Source organism: Bufo gargarizans, chromosome 5 (genome assembly GCF_014858855.1).
Source record: "Bufo gargarizans isolate SCDJY-AF-19 chromosome 5, ASM1485885v1, whole genome shotgun sequence".
Lineage (NCBI taxonomy): Eukaryota > Metazoa > Chordata > Amphibia > Anura > Bufonidae > Bufo > Bufo gargarizans.
The window spans coordinates 141,271,671-141,291,785 of NC_058084.1; the positions used below are offsets into that span (position 1 = coordinate 141,271,671).

Here is a 20,115-nt window from a genome sequence, read left to right on the forward strand (position 1 = left end):
AGTGGTGGGTGACGTGAAGCCTGATTCTCTGCTATGATATGAAGACTGATTCTCTGCTGACATGAAGCCAGATTGTCTGTTACGGGACCTTTCTCCTCTGCCTGGGTTCTGGGCCTAAATTTATGAAAATTGACTGTTGCAGTGGTGGGTGACGTGAAGCCTGATTCTCTGCTATGATATGAAGACTGATTCTCTGCTGACATGAAGCCAGATTGTCTGTTACGGGACCTTTCTCCTCTGCCTGGGTTCTGGGCCTAAATTTATGAAAATTGACTCTTACAGTGGTGGGTGACGTGAAGCCTGATTCTCTGCTATGATATGAAGACTGATTCTCTGCTGACATGAAGCCAGATTGTCTGTTACGGGACCTCTCTCCTCTGCCTGGGTGCTGGGCCTAAATTTATGACAATGGACTGTTGCAGTGGTGGCTGACGTGAAGCCTGATTCTCTGCTATGACATGCAGACTGATTCTCTGCTGTCATGAAGCCAGATTGTCTGTTACGGGACCTCTCTGCTCTGCCTGTGTGCTAGGCCTAAATATATGCCAATGGACTGTTGCAGTGGTGGCTGACGTGAAGCCTCATTCTCTGCTATGACATGCAGACTAATTCTCTGCTGACATGAAGCCAGATTGTCTGTTACGGGACCTCTCTCCTCTGCCTGGGTGCTGGGCCTAAATTTATGACAATGGACTGTTGCAGTGGTGGCTGACGTGAAGCCTGATTCTCTGCTATGATATGAAGACTGATTCTCTGCTGACATGAAGCCAGATTGTCTGTTACGGGACCTTTCTCCTCTGCCTGGGTTCTGGGCCTAAATTTATGAAAATTGACTCTTACAGTGGTGGGTGACGTGAAGCCTGATTCTCTGCTATGATATGAAGACTGATTCTCTGCTGACATGAAGCCAGATTGTCTGTTACGGGACCTCTCTCCTCTGCCTGGGTGCTGGGCCTAAATTTATGACAATGGACTGTTGCAGTGGTGGCTGACGTGAAGCCTGATTCTCTGCTATGACATGCAGACTGATTCTCTGCTGTCATGAAGCCAGATTGTCTGTTACGGGACCTCTCTGCTCTGCCTGTGTGCTAGGCCTAAATATATGCCAATGGACTGTTGCAGTGGTGGCTGACGTGAAGCCTCATTCTCTGCTATGACATGCAGACTAATTCTCTGCTGACATGAAGCCAGATTGTCTGTTACGGGACCTCTCTCCTCTGCCTGGGTGCTGGGCCTAAATTTATGACAATGGACTGTTGCAGTGGTGGCTGACGTGAAGCCTGATTCTCTGCTATGACATGCAGACTAATTCTCTGCTGACATGAAGCCAGATTGTCTGTTACGGGACCTCTCTCCTCTGCCTGGGTGCTGGGCCTAAATATATGCCAATGGACTGTTGCAGTGGTGGCTGACGTGAAGCCTCATTCTCTGCTATGACATGCAGACTAATTCTCTGCTGTCATGAAGCCAGATTGTCTGTTACGGGACCTCTCTGCTCTGCCTGTGTGCTAGGCCTAAATATATGCCAATGGACTGTTGCAGTGGTGGGTGACGTGAAGCCTCATTCTCTGCTATGACATGCAGACTGATTCTCTGCTGACATGAAGCCAGATTGTCTGTTACGGGACCTCTCTGCTCTGCCTGTGTGCTAGGCCTAAATATATGCCAATGGACTGTTGCAGTGGTGGGTGACGTGAAGCCTCATTCTCTGCTATGACATGCAGACTGATTCTCTGCTGACATGAAGCCAGATTGTCTGTTACGGGACCTCTCTGCTCTGCCTGTGTGCTAGGCCTAAATATATGCCAATGGACTGTTGCAGTGGTGGGTGACGTGAAGCCTCATTCTCTGCTATGACATGCAGACTAATTCTCTGCTGACATGAAGCCAGATTGTCTGTTACGGGACCTCTCTCCTCTGCCTGGGTGCTGGGCCTAAATTTATGACAATGGACTGTTGCAGTGGTGGCTGACGTGAAGCCTGATTCTCTGCTATGACATGCAGACTAATTCTCTGCTGACATGAAGCCAGATTGTCTGTTACGGGACCTCTCTCCTCTGCCTGGGTGCTGGGCCTAAATATATGCCAATGGACTGTTGCAGTGGTGGCTGACGTGAAGCCTCATTCTCTGCTATGACATGCAGACTAATTCTCTGCTGTCATGAAGCCAGATTGTCTGTTACGGGACCTCTCTGCTCTGCCTGTGTGCTAGGCCTAAATATATGCCAATGGACTGTTGCAGTGGTGGGTGACGTGAAGCCTCATTCTCTGCTATGACATGCAGACTGATTCTCTGCTGACATGAAGCCAGATTGTCTGTTACGGGACCTCTCTGCTCTGCCTGTGTGCTAGGCCTAAATATATGCCAATGGACTGTTGCAGTGGTGGGTGACGTGAAGCCTCATTCTCTGCTATGACATGCAGACTGATTCTCTGCTGACATGAAGCCAGATCCTCTGTTACGGGAGCTCTCTCCTCTGCCTGGGTGCTGGGCCTAAATTTATGACAATTGACTGTTGCAGTGGTGGGTGACGTGAAGCCTGATTCTCTGCTATGATATGAAGACTGATTCTCTGCTGACATGAAGCCAGATTGTCTGTTACGGGACCTTTCTCCTCTGCCTGGGTTCTGGGCCTAAATTTATGAAAATTGACTCTTACAGTGGTGGGTGACGTGAAGCCTGATTCTCTGCTATGATATGAAGACTGATTCTCTGCTGACATGAAGCCAGATTCTCTGTTACGGGACCTCTCTCCTCTGCCTGGGTGCTGGGTAGTGTTGAGCGCGAATATTCGAAAAGCAAATTTTTTTCGCGAATATCGCAACTTCGCGATTTCGCGAATATTTCGAATATAGTGCTATATATTCGTAAAAACGAATATTCGTTTTTTGTTTCCCCCCCCCCCCCACAAAATTACAGTACACATATAATTGATTGTTTCCCAAAGGTCCAACAGCTCAGATCTTACTCACATTGCCTAGAAAGTGATTGAGGCGCGAATCTTCGTAAGGCGATTTTATTAGCGCACATGCGAATATCGGCACGTCCCAGAACAGAGGCAAAGGGCTTTGCATTCATACATTAGTGAATTGAGTTGCGAATCTTCGTAAGGCGATTTTATTAGCGCACATGCGAATATCTACACTTGTCCCAGAACAGAGGCAAAGGGCTTTGCATTCATACATTAGTGATTGAATTGAGCTGCGAATCTTCGTAAGGCGATTTTATTAACGCAAATGCAAATATCTACACTTGTCCCCAGAACAGAGAGGCAAAGGCCTGTGCATTCATATAGTATAGCACCATATTCGCGAATACGTAGAACTTCGTAAAATTCGATTTACGAATATTCGTATTTTTTATTTTACTTTCCACCTTACAGATTACATTGATCTGTACTCTGTCAACTACTGTCATCACCCCCCACTGTATCTCGATTGATTCCCAAAAGTCTCACATTCCCTAGAAAGTGATTGAGGTGCGAATCTTCGTAAGGCGATTTTATTAGCGCACATGCGAATATCTACACTTGTCCCAGAACAGAGGCAAAGGGCATTGCATTCATACATTAGTGATTGAATTGAGTTGCGAATCTTCGTAAGGCGATTTCATTAGCGCACATGTGAATTTTGCATAGCATATGTATTATGCGATAATTCGAATTATCGCATATGCGAAATAATAACGAATTTGAATAATCGCGAATATTTTACGAATATTCTTTCGAATATTCACAAAATTTCGCGAATTCGAATATGGGACATGCCGCTCAACACTAGTGCTGGGCCTAAATTTATGACAATGGACTGTTGCAGTGGTGGGTGACGTGAAGCCTGATTCTCTGCTATGACATGCAGACTGATTCTCTGCTGACATGAAGCCAGATTGTCTGTTACGGGACCTCTCTCCTCTGCCTGGGTGCTGGGCCTAAATATATGCCAATGGACTGTTGCAGTGGTGGCTGACGTGAAGCCTCATTCTCTGCTATGACATGCAGACTAATTCTCTGCTGACATGAAGACAGATTCTCTGTTACGGGACCTCTCTCCTCTGCCTGGGTGCCGGGGCCTAAATATCTGAGAATGGACTGTTCCAGTGGTGGCTGACGTGAAGCCTCATTCTCTGCTATGACATGCAGACTAATTCTCTGCTGACATGAAGACAGATTCTCTGTTACGGGACCTCCCTCCTCTGCCTGGGTGCTGGGCCTAAATATATGCCAATGGACTGTTGCAGTGGTGGCTGACGTGAAGCCTCATTCTCTGCTATGACATGCAGACTAATTCTCTGCTGACATGAAGACAGATTCTCTGTTACGGGACCTCCCTCCTCTGCCTGGGTGCTGGGCCTAAATATATGCCAATGGACTGTTGCAGTGGTGGCTGACGTGAAGCCTCATTCTCTGCTATGACATGCAGACTGATTCTCTGCTGACATGAAGCCAGATTCTCTGTTACGGGACCTCTCTCCTCTGCCTGTGTGTGTGCTGGGCCTAAATATATGCCAATGGACTGTTGCAGTGGTGGCTGACGTGAAGCCTCATTCTCTGCTATGACATGCAGACTGATTCTCTGCTGACATGAAGCCAGATTCTCTGTTACGGGACCTCTCTCCTCTGCCTGTGTGTGTGCTGGGCCTAAATATATGCCAATGGACTGTTGCAGTGGTGGCTGACGTGAAGCCTCATTCTCTGCTATGACATGCAGACTAATTCTCTGCTGACATGAAGACAGATTCTCTGTTACGGGACCTCCCTCCTCTGCCTGGGTGCTGGGCCTAAATATATGCCAATGGACTGTTGCAGTGGTGGCTGACGTGAAGCCTCATTCTCTGCTATGACATGCAGACTGATTCTCTGCTGACATGAAGCCAGATTCTCTGTTACGGGACCTCTCTCCTCTGCCTGTGTGTGTGCTGGGCCTAAATATATGCCAATGGACTGTTGCAGTGGTGGCTGACGTGAAGCCTCATTCTCTGCTATGACATGCAGACTGATTCTCTGCTGACATGAAGCCAGATTCTCTGTTACGGGACCTCTCTCCTCTGCCTGTGTGTGTGCTGGGCCTAAATATATGCCAATGGACTGTTGCAGTGGTGGCTGACGTGAAGCCTGATTCTCTGCTATGACATGCAGACTAATTCTCTGCTGACATGAAGACAGATTCTCTGTTACGGGACCTCCCTCCTCTGCCTGGGTGCTGGGCCTAAATATATGCCAATGGACTGTTGCAGTGGTGGCTGACGTGAAGCCTCATTCTCTGCTATGACATGCAGACTAATTCTCTGCTGACATGAAGACAGATTCTCTGTTACGGGACCTCTCTCCTCTGCCTGGGTGCCGGGGCCTAAATATCTGAGAATGGACTGTTCCAGTGGTGGGTGACGGGAAGCCAGATTCTCTGCTATGGAACCTCTCTCCAATTGATTTTGGTTAATTTTTATTTATTTAATTTTTATTTTAATTCATTTCCCTATCCACATTTGTTTGCAGGGGATTTACCTACATGTTGCTGCCTTTTGCAGCCCTCTAGCTCTTTCCTGGGCTGTTTTACAGCCTTTTTAGTGCCGAAAAGTTCGGGTCCCCATTGACTTCAATGGGGTTCGGGTTCGGGACGAAGTTCGGATCGGGTTCGGATCCCGAACCCGAACATTTCCGGGATGTTCGGCCGAACTTCTCGAACCCGAACATCCAGGTGTTCGCTCAACTCTAAATCCGGACATCTGTGGTGTAGATATTTAATGTCAGGGCTATGTAAAGGTTGAAATCCGTATCAAATCAGCAGCAAAATGTAACTTAGGCTCCATTCACACATCCGCAATTTCGTTCTGCATTATGCGGAACGGAATTGCGGACCCATTCATTTCAATGGGGCAGCACGATGTGCTGCCCGGATACGGAATTGCGGAGCCGCACTTCTGGGTCCGCAATTGCGGACAAGAATAGGCATATTCTATTAGTGCCGGCAATGTGCGGTCCACAAAATGCGGAACGCACATTGCCGCTGTCCGTGTTTTTCGGATCCGTAAAACACACACGGTTGTGTGAATGGACCCTTATGTGGATTTTGGTGCAAATCTGCTCCAAAATACACAGTAGATTTTCCGCACCACAGGGGGACATTTATCAAGACTGGTGTTCCCATATGTTCCCGTCTAATTTATTAGGGGGCAGATGAAGAGGCAGATTGATTATCCACATCTCTGGCAGTCCATCCACCAGAAACGGAAATCTACATCAGCTAGGGGCTTGCGTAGACTTAAATAGGTTATCCTAGAAAATATAATGATTTATCCTCAGGATAGGTCATCATTATCACATCAGCAGGGGTCCAAGTCCCTGCATCTCCGGCGATCAGCTGTTTCAGGGATCCACGGCGCTCACCAGAGTTCCGATGAGCGATGCAGGCTCCTGGCAGCTTTCCTGACAGCGCTGTGCATTGTACAGTGGCAGTGCTTGGCATTGCAGCTCAGCGCCATTGACTTGAACGGGGCTGGGCTGCAACTGGGCCATGTGACCAATGTACAGTGATATCTCTGGCCTAGGAAGAGGCTGCAATGCTCAAGACCTCTTCTAACAGCTGATCAGTGGGGATCCCGGGTGTCGCACCCCTGCAGATCTTATTCGGATGACCTATCCTGAGGATAAGTCATAAATATCTTTAACTGGAAAGTATAGTGAATCCGGTGGGCCACACTAATCCTACCCATCCTGCTAAGCCCCACTCGTTTTCTAGACACTTTAGGCTACTTTCACATCCGGCAGAGGATCTCAAAACAGGAATTAAACGATTCAGTTTTGTCCCCATTCATTGTCAATGGGGACAAAACTGATCAGGATGCATCCATTCCGTTTTGGTGCCGGACACAAAACTGCTGCAAGCTGCGGTTTTGTGTCCAGTTTGCGAAATGGAACAAACAGGATCCGGCATGAAAATCAATGTAAGTTAATGATGCCAGATCAGTTTTTTTCCTCTAACAAAAAAAAAAAGGATCTGGTGCCCATTGACTTACAATGATCTGGTTTGTTCGGTTCTGATTTAATACTACTGGATCCGGCCAACACAGATGCATCCGGATGTATTAAATGGCACGGATCCGTTTAATTCCGGTTTTGAGATCCTCTGCCGGATCTCAAAACTGGAATTAACAACGCAGATGTGAAAGTAGCATTAGAAAAGTGTTCAGAAGTCGCAAATTATGATGCAAATATGGTATGTGACTTAAAAAAAACAAACATTATTAAATGCCCCCATTCGGTCTACAATCCTGCAGATCACAGATGACTTGCTACCTGAGACAGAGGAACCTTATATGATATAACTTTGGTGGCAGTAAGGCCCTATTCATTCCATTAATAACTAAGTGATGAGATACTTACCAATCATTTTGCAGACAGCGGTCATGAGATCATCAAATGCTATGAAAATTGAAAAGTATATAGTTAATAAGGTTTTCCTATTTCTACACAGGCAGGACATATCATGATAGGATAAAACACAGGCTATATGAGGAGTGATGGCATCTAGCAACACTGAGGTTGCATGAACGCACAGAAAAAGGGGACACCGTCACTTACTGTAGAATATCACACTGATATAGATAAGACAGACACAACAGCAACAGAAAGGATGTCACAACATAAGAAACCCAACAGTCTTCCAGGCATTATAGTCCATAAGTGGCTAAAAGCAGGATAATAAATTCCCAAGGCAGATAGGTAAGGCAGATAATAAATTCCCAAGGCAGATAGGTAAGTATCTACTTCTTACCGGAATCCACCAGCTTAAGGACACTCTTGTCTTTCCCTCGGTCATCTTTCAGGATTAATTCATATATGCCAGCGTCCTTCCTAGTTACCTACCAGTGAAAATGAAATGATGAAAGACTAGAATAGAAATATATTATCGGTGATAAGTAGGGATGACAATTCTAAAGATCTTATTAGTCATGACTATTTGTAGTGGACCATGGATGATAGTAACTGGTATATCAAGCCTAGCAACGTTACAGGTAAGTAACTTACCTCAGTAATGAGTAATGTGCAGACACCATCCTTAAAGTCATGTTTCTCATCAATCATGATCTCCATCTCATCCTTATACCATGTAATACTTGTATCATTCTTCATATTAGCAACCTAATGTAAGGGGCCATAAGAAACCGATAATAAGACAATGTTGTGCCTTGACATTAGACAGACAGAGACAGACTAGATACTCTTCCTACCTTACTCTTCAACAGTACATTGCATTCAGGAGTAACTTCCCATCCAAGATACTCCACAAAATGAGGACCTTAAATGAATCAAAGCATCTTTATAAAGAAGTATTATAGTCACAACATCCAATAACAATCAGAGTTAGGGACCACTGACCCATTTTAGTCTAAAAAAGAGGAGCATGTCATGTTTTGCAACTTTTAGCGGCCAAAAGTAACATAAGCTGCAACTGGTCTTGAGCGAATGGAGGTTCGGATCAAAGATCTAAAGTCGATTCGTTAAAGAACTTCGATTTTAATGCTGTCTCAGTACAGGATTAAAATGTATTGGCTCTGCGTATGCAAAATTTGAAGTTTTTGAACTAATATACTTTGGATCTATGATCTGAAGCTCAAGTCACTCAAGACTAGCTGCAACTTGTCCACTTTTTATACCACATGTCATATTTAAAAGGCCGTTGGGAGGAGGAGGGGATCGGGCCTAGGGTGACCAGATGTCCAGGTTTAGGCTGGACAGTACAGTTTCCTAGCTCCCTGTCCTCCGTCTGGCACAAGGCCTGGACGGACACTGGGTGTCGTTATTGGCTCCACTCCGAGACAGCAGCATTGTCTGAGTGTGCGCTACAGCTACCAACTGACTGACTTCTCTCACCCCCAGTCAGTCTCTAGAGCCGGCAGACATGTCACTCTGTGACTGACTGAGGGTGAGAGAAGCACTCCAGGCCCAGCACAGCTCACCTTAAGGTCTGCCCTCTCTTTTTTTTTTTGTGTTGCCCGGCACCATTACTGGGAGAGGGTCGTTTTCTAGCGGAGTTGAGGGAGAGGTCTAAGATATCCTCCTTTTTGAGGTTAAGCAAGTGGCCACCCTAGCAGGGGCATAGCCATAGTGGAAGCAGGGGGAGCAGCTGCTACGGGTCCCGAACTCAGAAAGGGCCTCCCCAGGAGGAGGACAAAGATTTTGTCAGGGTTCTCTTAACAGTATCATACAATGACACAATATACAGTGACATAAAATACAGTATATATGTGTAGGACACTGAGCGGCTGCCGGGCCTGTTCAGAGAGAGCCATCTTGACTAGCCGCAGGAGTGAGGCTTGCTGGGGGGCCCAGTCAGTTCTTGTTGTGCCACTGCACCCTAGCCATATTTACTATAACTTATGCCAGAATGACGTAAATTATAACTGCAGAGTCAGGCACAGGACTGGCAATGCGCCCAAATTTAGCACCGTGTGTCTCTTAATAATTTGGCACATTTCAAACAAGGGAATCTGATTACTAAGTCTGGTGTCTGAAATGACAGTCCTAGTAAATCAGCCTTAGTGTCCAGCTATTTAAAGGAAATCTGTCACATGCATTAGCAATATGAGAGTACAACTATTGCCATGTAGAATAAATTCTGTTCTGTTCTTCTGGCTTTCATTTCTGCGTAAATCCAAATTCTGCATTATGCAAATTAGGGAGTAAGGGGCCCAGAGGGGCGTTATTATCGTTAAAAAGCGCCCAGTAACGCCCCCCTCATCTCGCACAGGCAGCACGCGGTACTGCGCCTCCGCGAGATTTCGGCGTTGGATGCGCCCATAAATATACAGTGTGTCAGCATGACATTTGCAATACCAACATGTGAGGGCCCTGTCCAGGTAGGAACATTCTAGCAGTGATGGCTACCCTCCAGCACTCCAGCTGTGGTCAAACTACGACTGTGGTCAAACTACGACAGCATGCTACATTCATTTCTATGGAGTTGTGAGAAAAGCCAAGCAAGTGTACATACTGGGAGTCGTAGTTTTACCACAGCTGGCGTGCCGGAGGTTAGCCGTCACAGCTCTAGTGTATTAAGTGCTCCAGCTTCATACATATATTTCATTTTATGTACGCAGGTCATCAAAATCAATACTAAGATTGCATAAATGACTTTAGCATGTGTGTCTGCCCTCTACTGGCTGTTGTCAGTAGGAATGTCATACTATAGGTATCTTAGTACTTCTAAGTATACTGGGAAAGCTTTTTAGGAATCCAATGAAGAGTAATATTATGTATATATTTCATGTAAAGGATTATCAATGTGTTTTAATTTGCTTTTGGGCTTTGTGTCTCTTGCAGCATCTTCTCCTAGTCGGAGTAATCTGGTTGTGCAGAATAAGTACCATCCTGTATAATATCAGTTTTTAGTGAACAGTGAATCAAAAACTTGTTGCTAATACGACTATTTTATGGGATTTCATAGGTATTCTCTTTGTACTCTATAGATACTGTGTCGCAAGCATTAAATTAGCATCTGAACAATGACTTATTTTCAGACACACACACACACATATACTCCATACTGAGGTTTTTACCTCACAGACATAGGCACCTTTCAGACGAGCGAGTTCCAAGCTCCGGACTTGTAGCATAAGTATGCAGCAGCTCCCGTCCTGACCTCACAGCACTGGCAGGGTCGCATTGTATTGGATAACACTGATATAATGCTTTCAGTGTTATACAATACATTCCAGACCTCTAAGGGTTACATAGCATCATAAATCAATATAATGCTATGCGACTCCGGCAGTGCTGGGAGGTCAGTACGGGTGCTGCTGCATACTCACGCTGCAAGTCCGGAGCATGGAACTCGCTTGTCTGAAAGGGGATATACCCATGGAGGCAATGGGAAATAGGCGTTCTCTTGTTACATTTTTTCCACGTTACACCTCACTGGATATCTTATGCTTTTAAATCCCTGCTCTTTGGGTCCACCATGGGCCGTGATAAAAGGCTGCACGGCGAAAATGTGCAGCCTGGAGGACACCATGAGGACATTTTCAATATTCATGTATTAAAAGTTAAGTTTTATCTAAAGGCGCTGGATCTTGCAAAGTTTTTGCTATGAAAATTATGGACAGTGTAGCGTACACAGCAAGAATGCTACTATAATGGGGCTGTTCAGACAAACTAATATTATAGGGGGGTGATCCAGATTAGTCAACAACACTGATGTCAGACTCATAGGTGGAGTCCAGACTACTTTAAAAGGAGTTATCTCATGAAGATATCCCCTGTCCATAAACCTGCATGGTAAGTTTACCAAGTATTTAAGCCCTGGAAAACCCCTTTAGGCTCTTTCAGATGGGGTCATATGCAAGTATTTTGTGAAAGAGGAAACCCACCATAATGGGGTATTCCAGTGCAATAAAGATGTTCCATGGCCTCAAAATGGGTAAAAAGCTTATACTCACCATGCCAATCCCCTGCTACTGCTGTTCTGATGGTGCTCGGGCCCTCACTGTGCTCCACTTCCTGCTGACGTCTCAACACAGCAGGAAATTGGCTGGGAATGCCACTCAGCGAATCACAGACCAGACCAGTGCTCCTCATCCCATTTTCTGCTGTGTGAGGATGTCAGGAGAAAATGGGGCGCAGGGAATTGGCGAGGGGAGCATAAACCCCTTCATTTTTTTTTACCATTTGATGGCCGTGGGACATCCTTTTTTGTATTGGAATTCCCCTTAAAGCCTACACAGTGAAACAATTTTAAACTCTATGTTTAATATAAAGTTATATAATGTATAATATAAAGAATGAAGAAAAAATAAAGCCCCCATAAAAAAACTGATTTTTGCAAATGTTAAACATCATTATAAAACTCTATTAATCACATTTCCAGCAAAACAGCACTTTGCCTGCTATTGTGTCTAGACTTCACTTAATGATTTTGGGTAATGTATTACCTACCTTGTTTCCGGATCCATTCATGTCTCTGGAATCTGGCTTCCTTCTGCAATTTATCAAACACTATAAAGGGTAAAAAAAAGGCAAGGTTAGAACAAAGCACAGAGACGTGTGTATATACTGTGTATATATATATATATATATATATATATATATATAATGGAAAAAATTGGACAGCACTCCAGACGGTATCTTCGGTAAAGCAGATAAAGTTTAATCACCCATGTGGTGGCAGCAAAAAAAGCAACGTTTCGGCTCTACATGAGCCTTTCTCAAGCCTTTCTTGAGAAAGGCTCATGTAGAGCCGAAACGTTGCTTTTTTTGCTGCCACCACATGGGTGATTAAACTTTATCTGCTTTACCGAAGATACCGTCTGGAGTGCTGTCCAATTTTTTCCATTGTCTATTGTGGGTAAGCTCCAGTTGCCATCCTTGGACTCTGCACCCAATTTTTCCATAGGTGGTGCTGCCGGTAGATTTTTATACTTTATATATATATATATATATAAAAATAAAAAATAGAGCAGCACTCCGGTATAGTGAAAAAAGAAAACTGTTTATTCACCCAGTGGTGATGCGACGTTTTGGCTCCAACATGAAGCCTTTCTCTAGGCTTGAGAAAGGCTTCATGTTGGAGCCGAAACGTTGCGTCACCACTGGGTGAATAAACAGTTTTCTTTTTTCACTATACTGGAGTGCTGCTCTATTTTTTATTTTTATTATCCTGGGACGCTTTTCCTATTGGAGCTTGCACCCAATCTTCAAATCTAAAGGTTGGTGCTGCCATTCATTGCATTTCAATATATATATATATATTGTGACACAGTGGGGGGTTGTGTCTGGCAAGGCAGGTATTTTCCTCCAAACATGTGCGGCTGGGCTGGTTTCCAGCCAGGTGAGGTCAAATCCCGGACCGGAGTTTAAGTACCGGTTCGGGTTTTGGCAGCACCTGGCTGTCCATAAATAGGCAGTTGAGATCAGAAGAGATGTCTCTGTTTTTGGGGATCTGAGGCTGTATGCTGTGCTGGAGGGCTGAGATACGCATGCTGGGGAAACAGGCCCCTTAAAGCCTGCTGTGGACTACTGGAGGCAGAACTGCCAGCAAGGTGACCTATGTTATATGAACTTTCCATTGTGTGTGAATTAACACCAAGACTGCAAAGTTACGTGCTGTTTTGTGCAACTGTCTCAAGTGTGAATAAGCACTGACGTTCTGAGATAAGTACTGAGCTTCTGTACTGCGCCCGTTTACCCTATCTACCAGAGCAAAACCCCACAATTGGTGGAGGATGCGGGCAAGAGCAGTGAGGCTGGCGTGAACGCCAATATTTTTGGTTTCTGCATTTTTCAGGCACGGTTGTATGTCGTACATTAAACCAGCTGTATTACAACCAGTGCCCCACGACAAAATTTAGGCTGTTGCGAAGGCCCTCATGGAGGGTAATCTGCAGCAGCGAGAGACCAACCTGCAGCAACATGAGGCTAATAAGCAGCAGCAGGAGACTAACCAGTTGCTGCTACAACCCGATTCCTAAGATGACCCCAGCAGACGACATTAAAACCTACCTGGCGATGAACGAGAAAGTGGCCATCAGGGAAAAGCTACCCCGTGACCAGTGGGCTGAGGTCGTCACTCCATTCCTGGCATCAGATTCCCAGCGGGTGTATTTTGACTTGCCGGACGATCAAGCGGCCGACTACCAACAAGTAAAGGCTGAGATTTTGGCAAGACTGGGGGTGAATGTGTTGGTCTGGGCCCAGCAGGTACATCAGTGGGGGTTTAAGCCGGCTGAGCCTGCGAGGACCCAGTATTATGACATACTCCATCTCTTGCAAAAGTGGCTACAGCCTGATGTGCTGAGTCCCACGGCTATGCTGGATAGACTATTGGCTAATATGTTCTGGAGGGCTCTGCCACCCCCTCTTCAGCACTGGATCTGCCAGGTGTCTCCTGGCAACGCCCTAGGAATGGTGGACCTGGTGGAGCTCTACGAGGCTACTAAGACTGTTACAGGGGGTTCTTTTGGGATGGGGACAGTCAAACCCCATAAATCTCCATACCAGACCTGGCGACTTGTACCAACCAAACCCACCCGGGGTGTACCCTCTACGGACCTGGCTCTGCTGGTGGTGTCAGGAGCCGGGCCATGTAAGAGTTGACTGTCCCTATCAGGTGGAACCATGGATACTAACTATGGCTACTGTCAGTCGCTATATGCCAGGAAGCTGTGTGCAGCAGGTACGCCAAAAACTCTAAACTACCTGTGACACTCCAGCAAAGGCTCTGCTGGACTCAGGGAGTCTGGTGTCCCTAGTAAGGGTTCCCCTGGTACGGTCAGCGGAGTATACCGCCCTGGTGTCTCTAGCCACAGGGGCTGGTAGATGGACTCATAAAGTGGCAGTTGCCCCAAATCTACACTACAAACTTATAATAGGGAGAGACTTCCCGGGCTTCCCGGCACTGTGGCCTACTATGAGAGTGACTAATACCCATGAGACAGGGGTAACCCTAGCAGAGTGGCCCGGCTCAGGGGGGAGACCATAACCCTGGGAACCTGGGACTAAAGGGCCAGCGGTAGGGGTCACCACCACATCGGTGGAAGAGGGGGAGACACGCCCGCTAAGTGTGATGGTGGGAGATGTCTCAGAGGATAATTTTGGTACCTCCCAACGTCGGGACCCAACCCTATTCCGCGCCTGGGAAAATGTGTTAATAGTAGATGGTGAACCACAACAACCTGGGGCAGAGTCAGTGTTTCCCCATTTTGTGGTTCATCAGGATATGTTGTATCAGGTAAACCAACTAAGGGGTGAGCCTATTGAACAGTTGGTGGTCCCCAAGGCTTATCGCAAGCTTGTGTTAGATCTAGCACACCAACACGTTCTCGGGGGTCACGTGGGGCTGCAGAAAACTCAGGATCGTATTCTACAGTGGTTTTACTGGCCCAGTATATTCAAAGAAGTGGAAGAGTTTTGTAAGTCTTGCCAGACCTGCCAGATAACTAGCCCCAGACACATTTCCGTAGTCCCCTAGTACCTCTCCCGATTATCGAAGTACCATTTGACTGAATAGCTATGGACCTCATAGGCCCAGTAGCGAAGTCCGCCAGAGGGCATCAACACATCTTAGTCATTCTAGACTACGCCACTCGGTACCCGGAGGCGGTGCCACTGTGACATACCTCAGCCAAACTCATAGCTAAGAAGTTATTGGAGAGGTTTTCCCGAGTAGGACTACCTAAAGAGACCCCTTTTATGTCCAAGGTGATGAGGGAACTCTGTAAGTTGCTGCACATAAAACAACTACGGACGTCCGTTTACCATCCGCAAATGGACAGTCTGGTAGAACAGTTTAACCAAACATAAAAAAATATGTTGAAAAAGGTAGTGTCTAAAAATGCAAAGGACTGGGACCTCCTTCTGCCCTATATTATGTTCATAGTGCGAGAGGTACCCCAGGCCTCTACTGGGTTCTCGCCCTTCGAGCTGCTATATGGCAGACACCATCGCGGTCTCTTGGACGTGGCCAAAGAGGTGTGGGAACAACAACCCACTCCACATAAAAGTGTCATTGAGTACGTTACCCAGATGCAAGATCGGATAGAGACAGTGTTGCCTCTTGTTAGGGAGCATATGGAGGCAGCTCAGCGAGCCCAGAGTCGGGTCTATAATCGGCAGGCTCCGGTCCGGATCTTTAACCCGGGTGATCGGGTTTTGGTTCTGCTGCCGACCGTGGACAGTAAGTTCCTAGCTAGGTGGCAGGGCCCCTGCGAGGTACTCGAGAAAATTGGAGATGTAAACTACAAGATACACCAGCCAGGGCGGCGAAAGTCAGAGCAAGTTTACCAGGTGAATTTACTCAAACCGTGGAAAGATAGGGAAACCTGTACAGAAGACAGCCTGCGTCCGGGTTTTCTAGGAGAAGAGGTACCGGCCCCTCTGTCTGATGCAAGAGAGGCGGCTGCCACAGTAAAAATTGCTGACAGCCTCTCCTCTAAACAGACTCAGGAGGCCAGGGAGTTCGTTAGTCGGAACACGGATGTGTTCTCGGACCTCCCTGGGCGCACTTCCATAATCCAGCATGACATTGTCACTGAGCCTCAGGAAAAAGTCTGATTAAAACCATACCGGGTACCCGAGGCTCGGCGACAAGCCATATCGGAGGAGGTGCAGCTAATGTTGCAGCTAGACGTCATTGAGGAGTCAAAAAGTGAGTGGGCCAGTCCTATAGTATTGATACCCAAGCCGGATGGGACGTTGAGGTTTTGTAACGACTTTCAAAAACTTAACGAGGTTTCCAAATTCAATGCATATCTCATGCCCCGGGTGGATGAGCTCATCGAAAGGTTAGGACAAGCCCGGTATTTTTCTGTTTTGGACCTCACGAATAGGTACTGCTAGGTGCCCTTAACGGAGGCTGCCAAAGAGAAAACTGCCTTCATCATGCCTGAGGGGCTGTATCAATATAAGGTCTTACCCTTTGGTCTGCATGGCGCTGCCTCCACTTTTCAGCGACTAATGGAAATTGTGCTTCGTCCACATCGTCGGTACACTTCGGCTTACCTGTACGATATTGTCATGCACAGTACCGACTGGGAAAGTCACATACCCAAAGTGCAGGCTGTAGTGGACTCCCTTCGGAAAGCTGGCCTAAACGCTAACCCAAAGAAATGTGTGATAGGGTTAGAAGAGACTAAGTACCTGGGGTATGTCATTGGCCGCGGAATCATCAAACCCCAAGTGAACAAAATAGAGGAGATACGGAATTGGCCCCGACCTGTCACCACTAGGCAAATAAAGTCATTCCTGGGAATGGTGGCCTATTACATGAGGTTTGTTCCCCACTTAGGGCTCTTGAAGGGACAAAAATCATTGATGGTTCGCTGGGATGATCGGGCGGAAGAGGCTTTTGCCACTTTGACGTCGGCCCTGTGTGGGTCACCGGTTTTGGTGACGCCCGACTTCAAGAGGGAGTTCGTGGTACAAACGGATGCCTCCAAAGTAGGCCTCAATGCTGTACTGTCTAAGGAAGTCAACGGGGAGGAGCATCCCGTTGTCTTCCGAATGCCACAAGCTCAACAGAAACCAGGTAAAAAGTTCTCGTTAGAACACAGAGCAGGCCAGTTGCAGGGAAACGCGGATGCCCTGTCCCGGGTACATTGTCTGGCGTGTGTCTACCCCCTCAGGGTTGAACAAAGGGGGAGGGTATGTGACACAGTGAGGGGTTATGTCTGGCAAGGCAGGTATTTCCTCCCAACATGTGCGGCTGGGCTGGTTTCCAGCCAGATGAGGTCAAATACCGGACCAGAGTTTAAGTGCCGGTTTGGGTTTTGGCAGCACCTGGCTGTCCTTAAATAGGCAGCTGGGCTCAGCAGAGATGTCTCTGTTTTGGGGGATCTGAGGCCTTTTGTCGTGCTGGAGGGCTGAGAGCCGCACACTGGGGAAACAGGCCCCCTAAAGCCTGCTGTGGACTACTGGAGGCAGAACTGCCAGCAAGGTGACTTATGTTATATTAACTTTCCATTGTTTGTGAATTAACACCAAGACTGCAAAGTTACATGCTGTTTTGTGCGATTGCCTCAAGTGTGAATAAACACTGACATTTTAAATTAAATACTTGTATTTTGCCTCTGTACTGCGCCCGTTTACCCTATCTACCAGAGCGAAACCCCACTATATATATATATATATATATATATGTATAATAAAAAATTTAAAAAATTTAAAAACCGGGCAGCACTTCTGTAGCGAAAAAGTTAAAAAAACTTTTATTCACCCATGTGGAAAGAAAGCAATGTTTCGGCTTAACACTAGAGCCTTTCTTTCCACATGTTAAGTCTAGTGTAATTTCCAATGCATTTAAAAAACAGGCTGTTGAGAACTTTACCCCAATGGGATTCACATCTGCTAAGCATTTTTCAAAAATAAAATCTGATGATCTATACGAGTGTATTACTGTAGTGCAGCGGCGGCATGAAGCGCACGGCATCATAGCAACCAATGCCAGGCCGGAATACCACGGACCGCTCACGTCTGTGTTCCACGGCCGTGTGCATTCGGCCTTAGGGGAAAAATGGCTGTAGTACAACAAATCCGAAACAGTGCCATGACTGCCATTACAAACGTGTGATGGCAATGTGATCTATGATATGAGATGAGGAGCTAATGTATTGTAATTTCATCCAAACTGTATTAAATGAGTATCCCACACAACAGATATCGATGTTATATCACTTTCCCCAAATGCCACCATTTATCAAAAGTGCCTTATTCTAAAGTTATTAGCCTACTATTGCACCCTGTGGCAGTTTTGATATTCAGTTGCTGTAGTTTACGTCCTGCATTGAAGCCTTGTAATGTAGGAGAAACAAGTGTCGTTGGTAAGAACAATGGGGATGGTTAGTGTCACATGTCCTGCTGATGTCATGACATCTCACTGCCCTAAGGCATGATAGGACAGCAGGGACATAAAAAACCAGGAAGTAGGATTCAAGCATGGGGGATAAGAGAGAACTGCAAATTAGATAAATTTGAAAAAAAAAAAATCCAAGCAGGAACGTTAACTAGAGCAATTGCTGAAAATAAACCTTAGAGTGAAAGGTAGTTTATAGAACAGCCCCTTTAATTGTCACTACAATTAGGGTAATGATGTAATTGAAAATAGTACATTTAGGGCTTTCTGGCACTATGCTGTTTGCTTGAGAAAGGCTCAGCTTTTCTGAGAGATATAATATTTTAATTGTGTCTGAATTACAACTGTGTGATAAATGATTTACAAACATCGATCATAGAACTTAAAGAGAACATGTCACCATGAAATACAGTACAATCTGCAGGCAGAAAATTATAGAGCAGGAGGAGCTGAGCAGATATATATGGTTTTGTGGGAAAAAAAAATCTGTAAAATGTGTAATTTATACATTTATAGTGACAGCTCTCAGTTAAATGTTAGATGAGTACTAATAAACCCTCGCCGTGTAATGAGAGCTGTTCACGGGGGAGGAAGTTAGATAAAGCAGAGATATAAATGTATAATTCACACGTTTTTCTGAATCTTTTACCACCAAAATATCTATCAATCTGCTCAGCCCCTGCTCTATAACAAGCCCCCTGCAGAGTGTTCTGCCTTTTGGGGTGACAGGTTCCCTTTAATTGTAATGTGACCAGAGCCTTATACAGTTGAGTCATACTACAAACTCACCATCACCAATAAGGACCAAGCTAGACTGGTTTGTTGCCTTTCCATCTTGCAGCTGGAAGGTAAAGGTCCCTTCATCCTCATCCTCAAGCTTCTCCATAATCATCTCTATAATGCCAGTCTTACTGTCCAAGTTCATCTTATATTTCTTTGAAAAGGAACAGAAGAGTAAATTTTATGTCAATATATAATATCATATTTCCTATAGAAATACGTATATATACCCAGAGGAAATAGATACATCTACATACATCACTAATATACAATATCAAAATGAGCAGTGAGCATGCTGGTATAATGTGATGTCTCCATTACCACATACTGTGTGTTGCTCTTATGTATGCTATTATGGAAGTGGGAAATCTACAGCATGTAAAATATATGTGTCCTAGCTGCCACAGCATGCTTTTCATTTTAAGCAATAGTCTGATGTCTTCTAGCTCACCTCACCATGTTGAATCTCCTTATTATTGAACACATAGTTGACCTTAGCACTACCAGAGAGTTTCTCGGCTTGCATCCAAAAGCGAACTTGTCCCTTTTCTAAGATCTCTACAGCCAAGCCAGATTTAAGTGGAACAACTGTAAAAGAAGATTTTAAATTAAATATGAGGTTCAGAATGGGGTAGCATGGGCCTAATGATTCTGAGGATCCACCCGTCACATATACAGAACATTCACTTTTGATTTTAGTATAATCTTTGTTGTCTCCAATTCAGCAAAGAGACCCTGGTGGCAAGTGACTAGCTTCAATGTCAGCTCTAAATGGAGTTGTCTCAGTTCTGCTGCACTTTTGGATCTCCTTTGTATTTGAAGCCCAATATAGTGCCAGAGCTTGGACTTAGTTCTGTGCCAGAGCTTGGACTTAGTTCTGTGCCAGAGCTTGGACTTAGTTCTGTGCCAGAGCTTGGACTTAGTTCTGTGCCAGAGCTTGGACTTAGTTCTGTGCCAGAGCTTGGACTTAGTTCTGTGCCAGAGCTTGGACTTAGT

At 45.6% G+C, this 20,115-nt stretch overlaps 1 protein-coding gene across 5 annotated transcripts in view; it reads right to left on the bottom strand.

The window, feature by feature from the left end:
• MYOM1 (myomesin 1) overlaps positions 1-20,115 on the bottom strand; it is a 155,930-nt gene that overhangs the window by 34,085 nt on the left and 101,730 nt on the right. For all 5 annotated transcript variants that reach the window (XM_044294764.1, XM_044294762.1, XM_044294763.1 and 2 more), the window contains 7 exons: positions 19,571-19,707; positions 19,129-19,273; positions 11,931-11,990; positions 8,228-8,295; positions 8,025-8,138; positions 7,771-7,858; positions 7,380-7,418 (listed from right to left, as the gene is read on the bottom strand). In XM_044294764.1, coding sequence (XP_044150699.1) covers positions 7,380-7,418; positions 7,771-7,858; positions 8,025-8,138; positions 8,228-8,295; positions 11,931-11,990; positions 19,129-19,273; positions 19,571-19,707 — 651 coding nt within the window. The remainder of the gene's footprint in view (positions 1-7,379; positions 7,419-7,770; positions 7,859-8,024; positions 8,139-8,227; positions 8,296-11,930; positions 11,991-19,128; positions 19,274-19,570; positions 19,708-20,115) is intronic.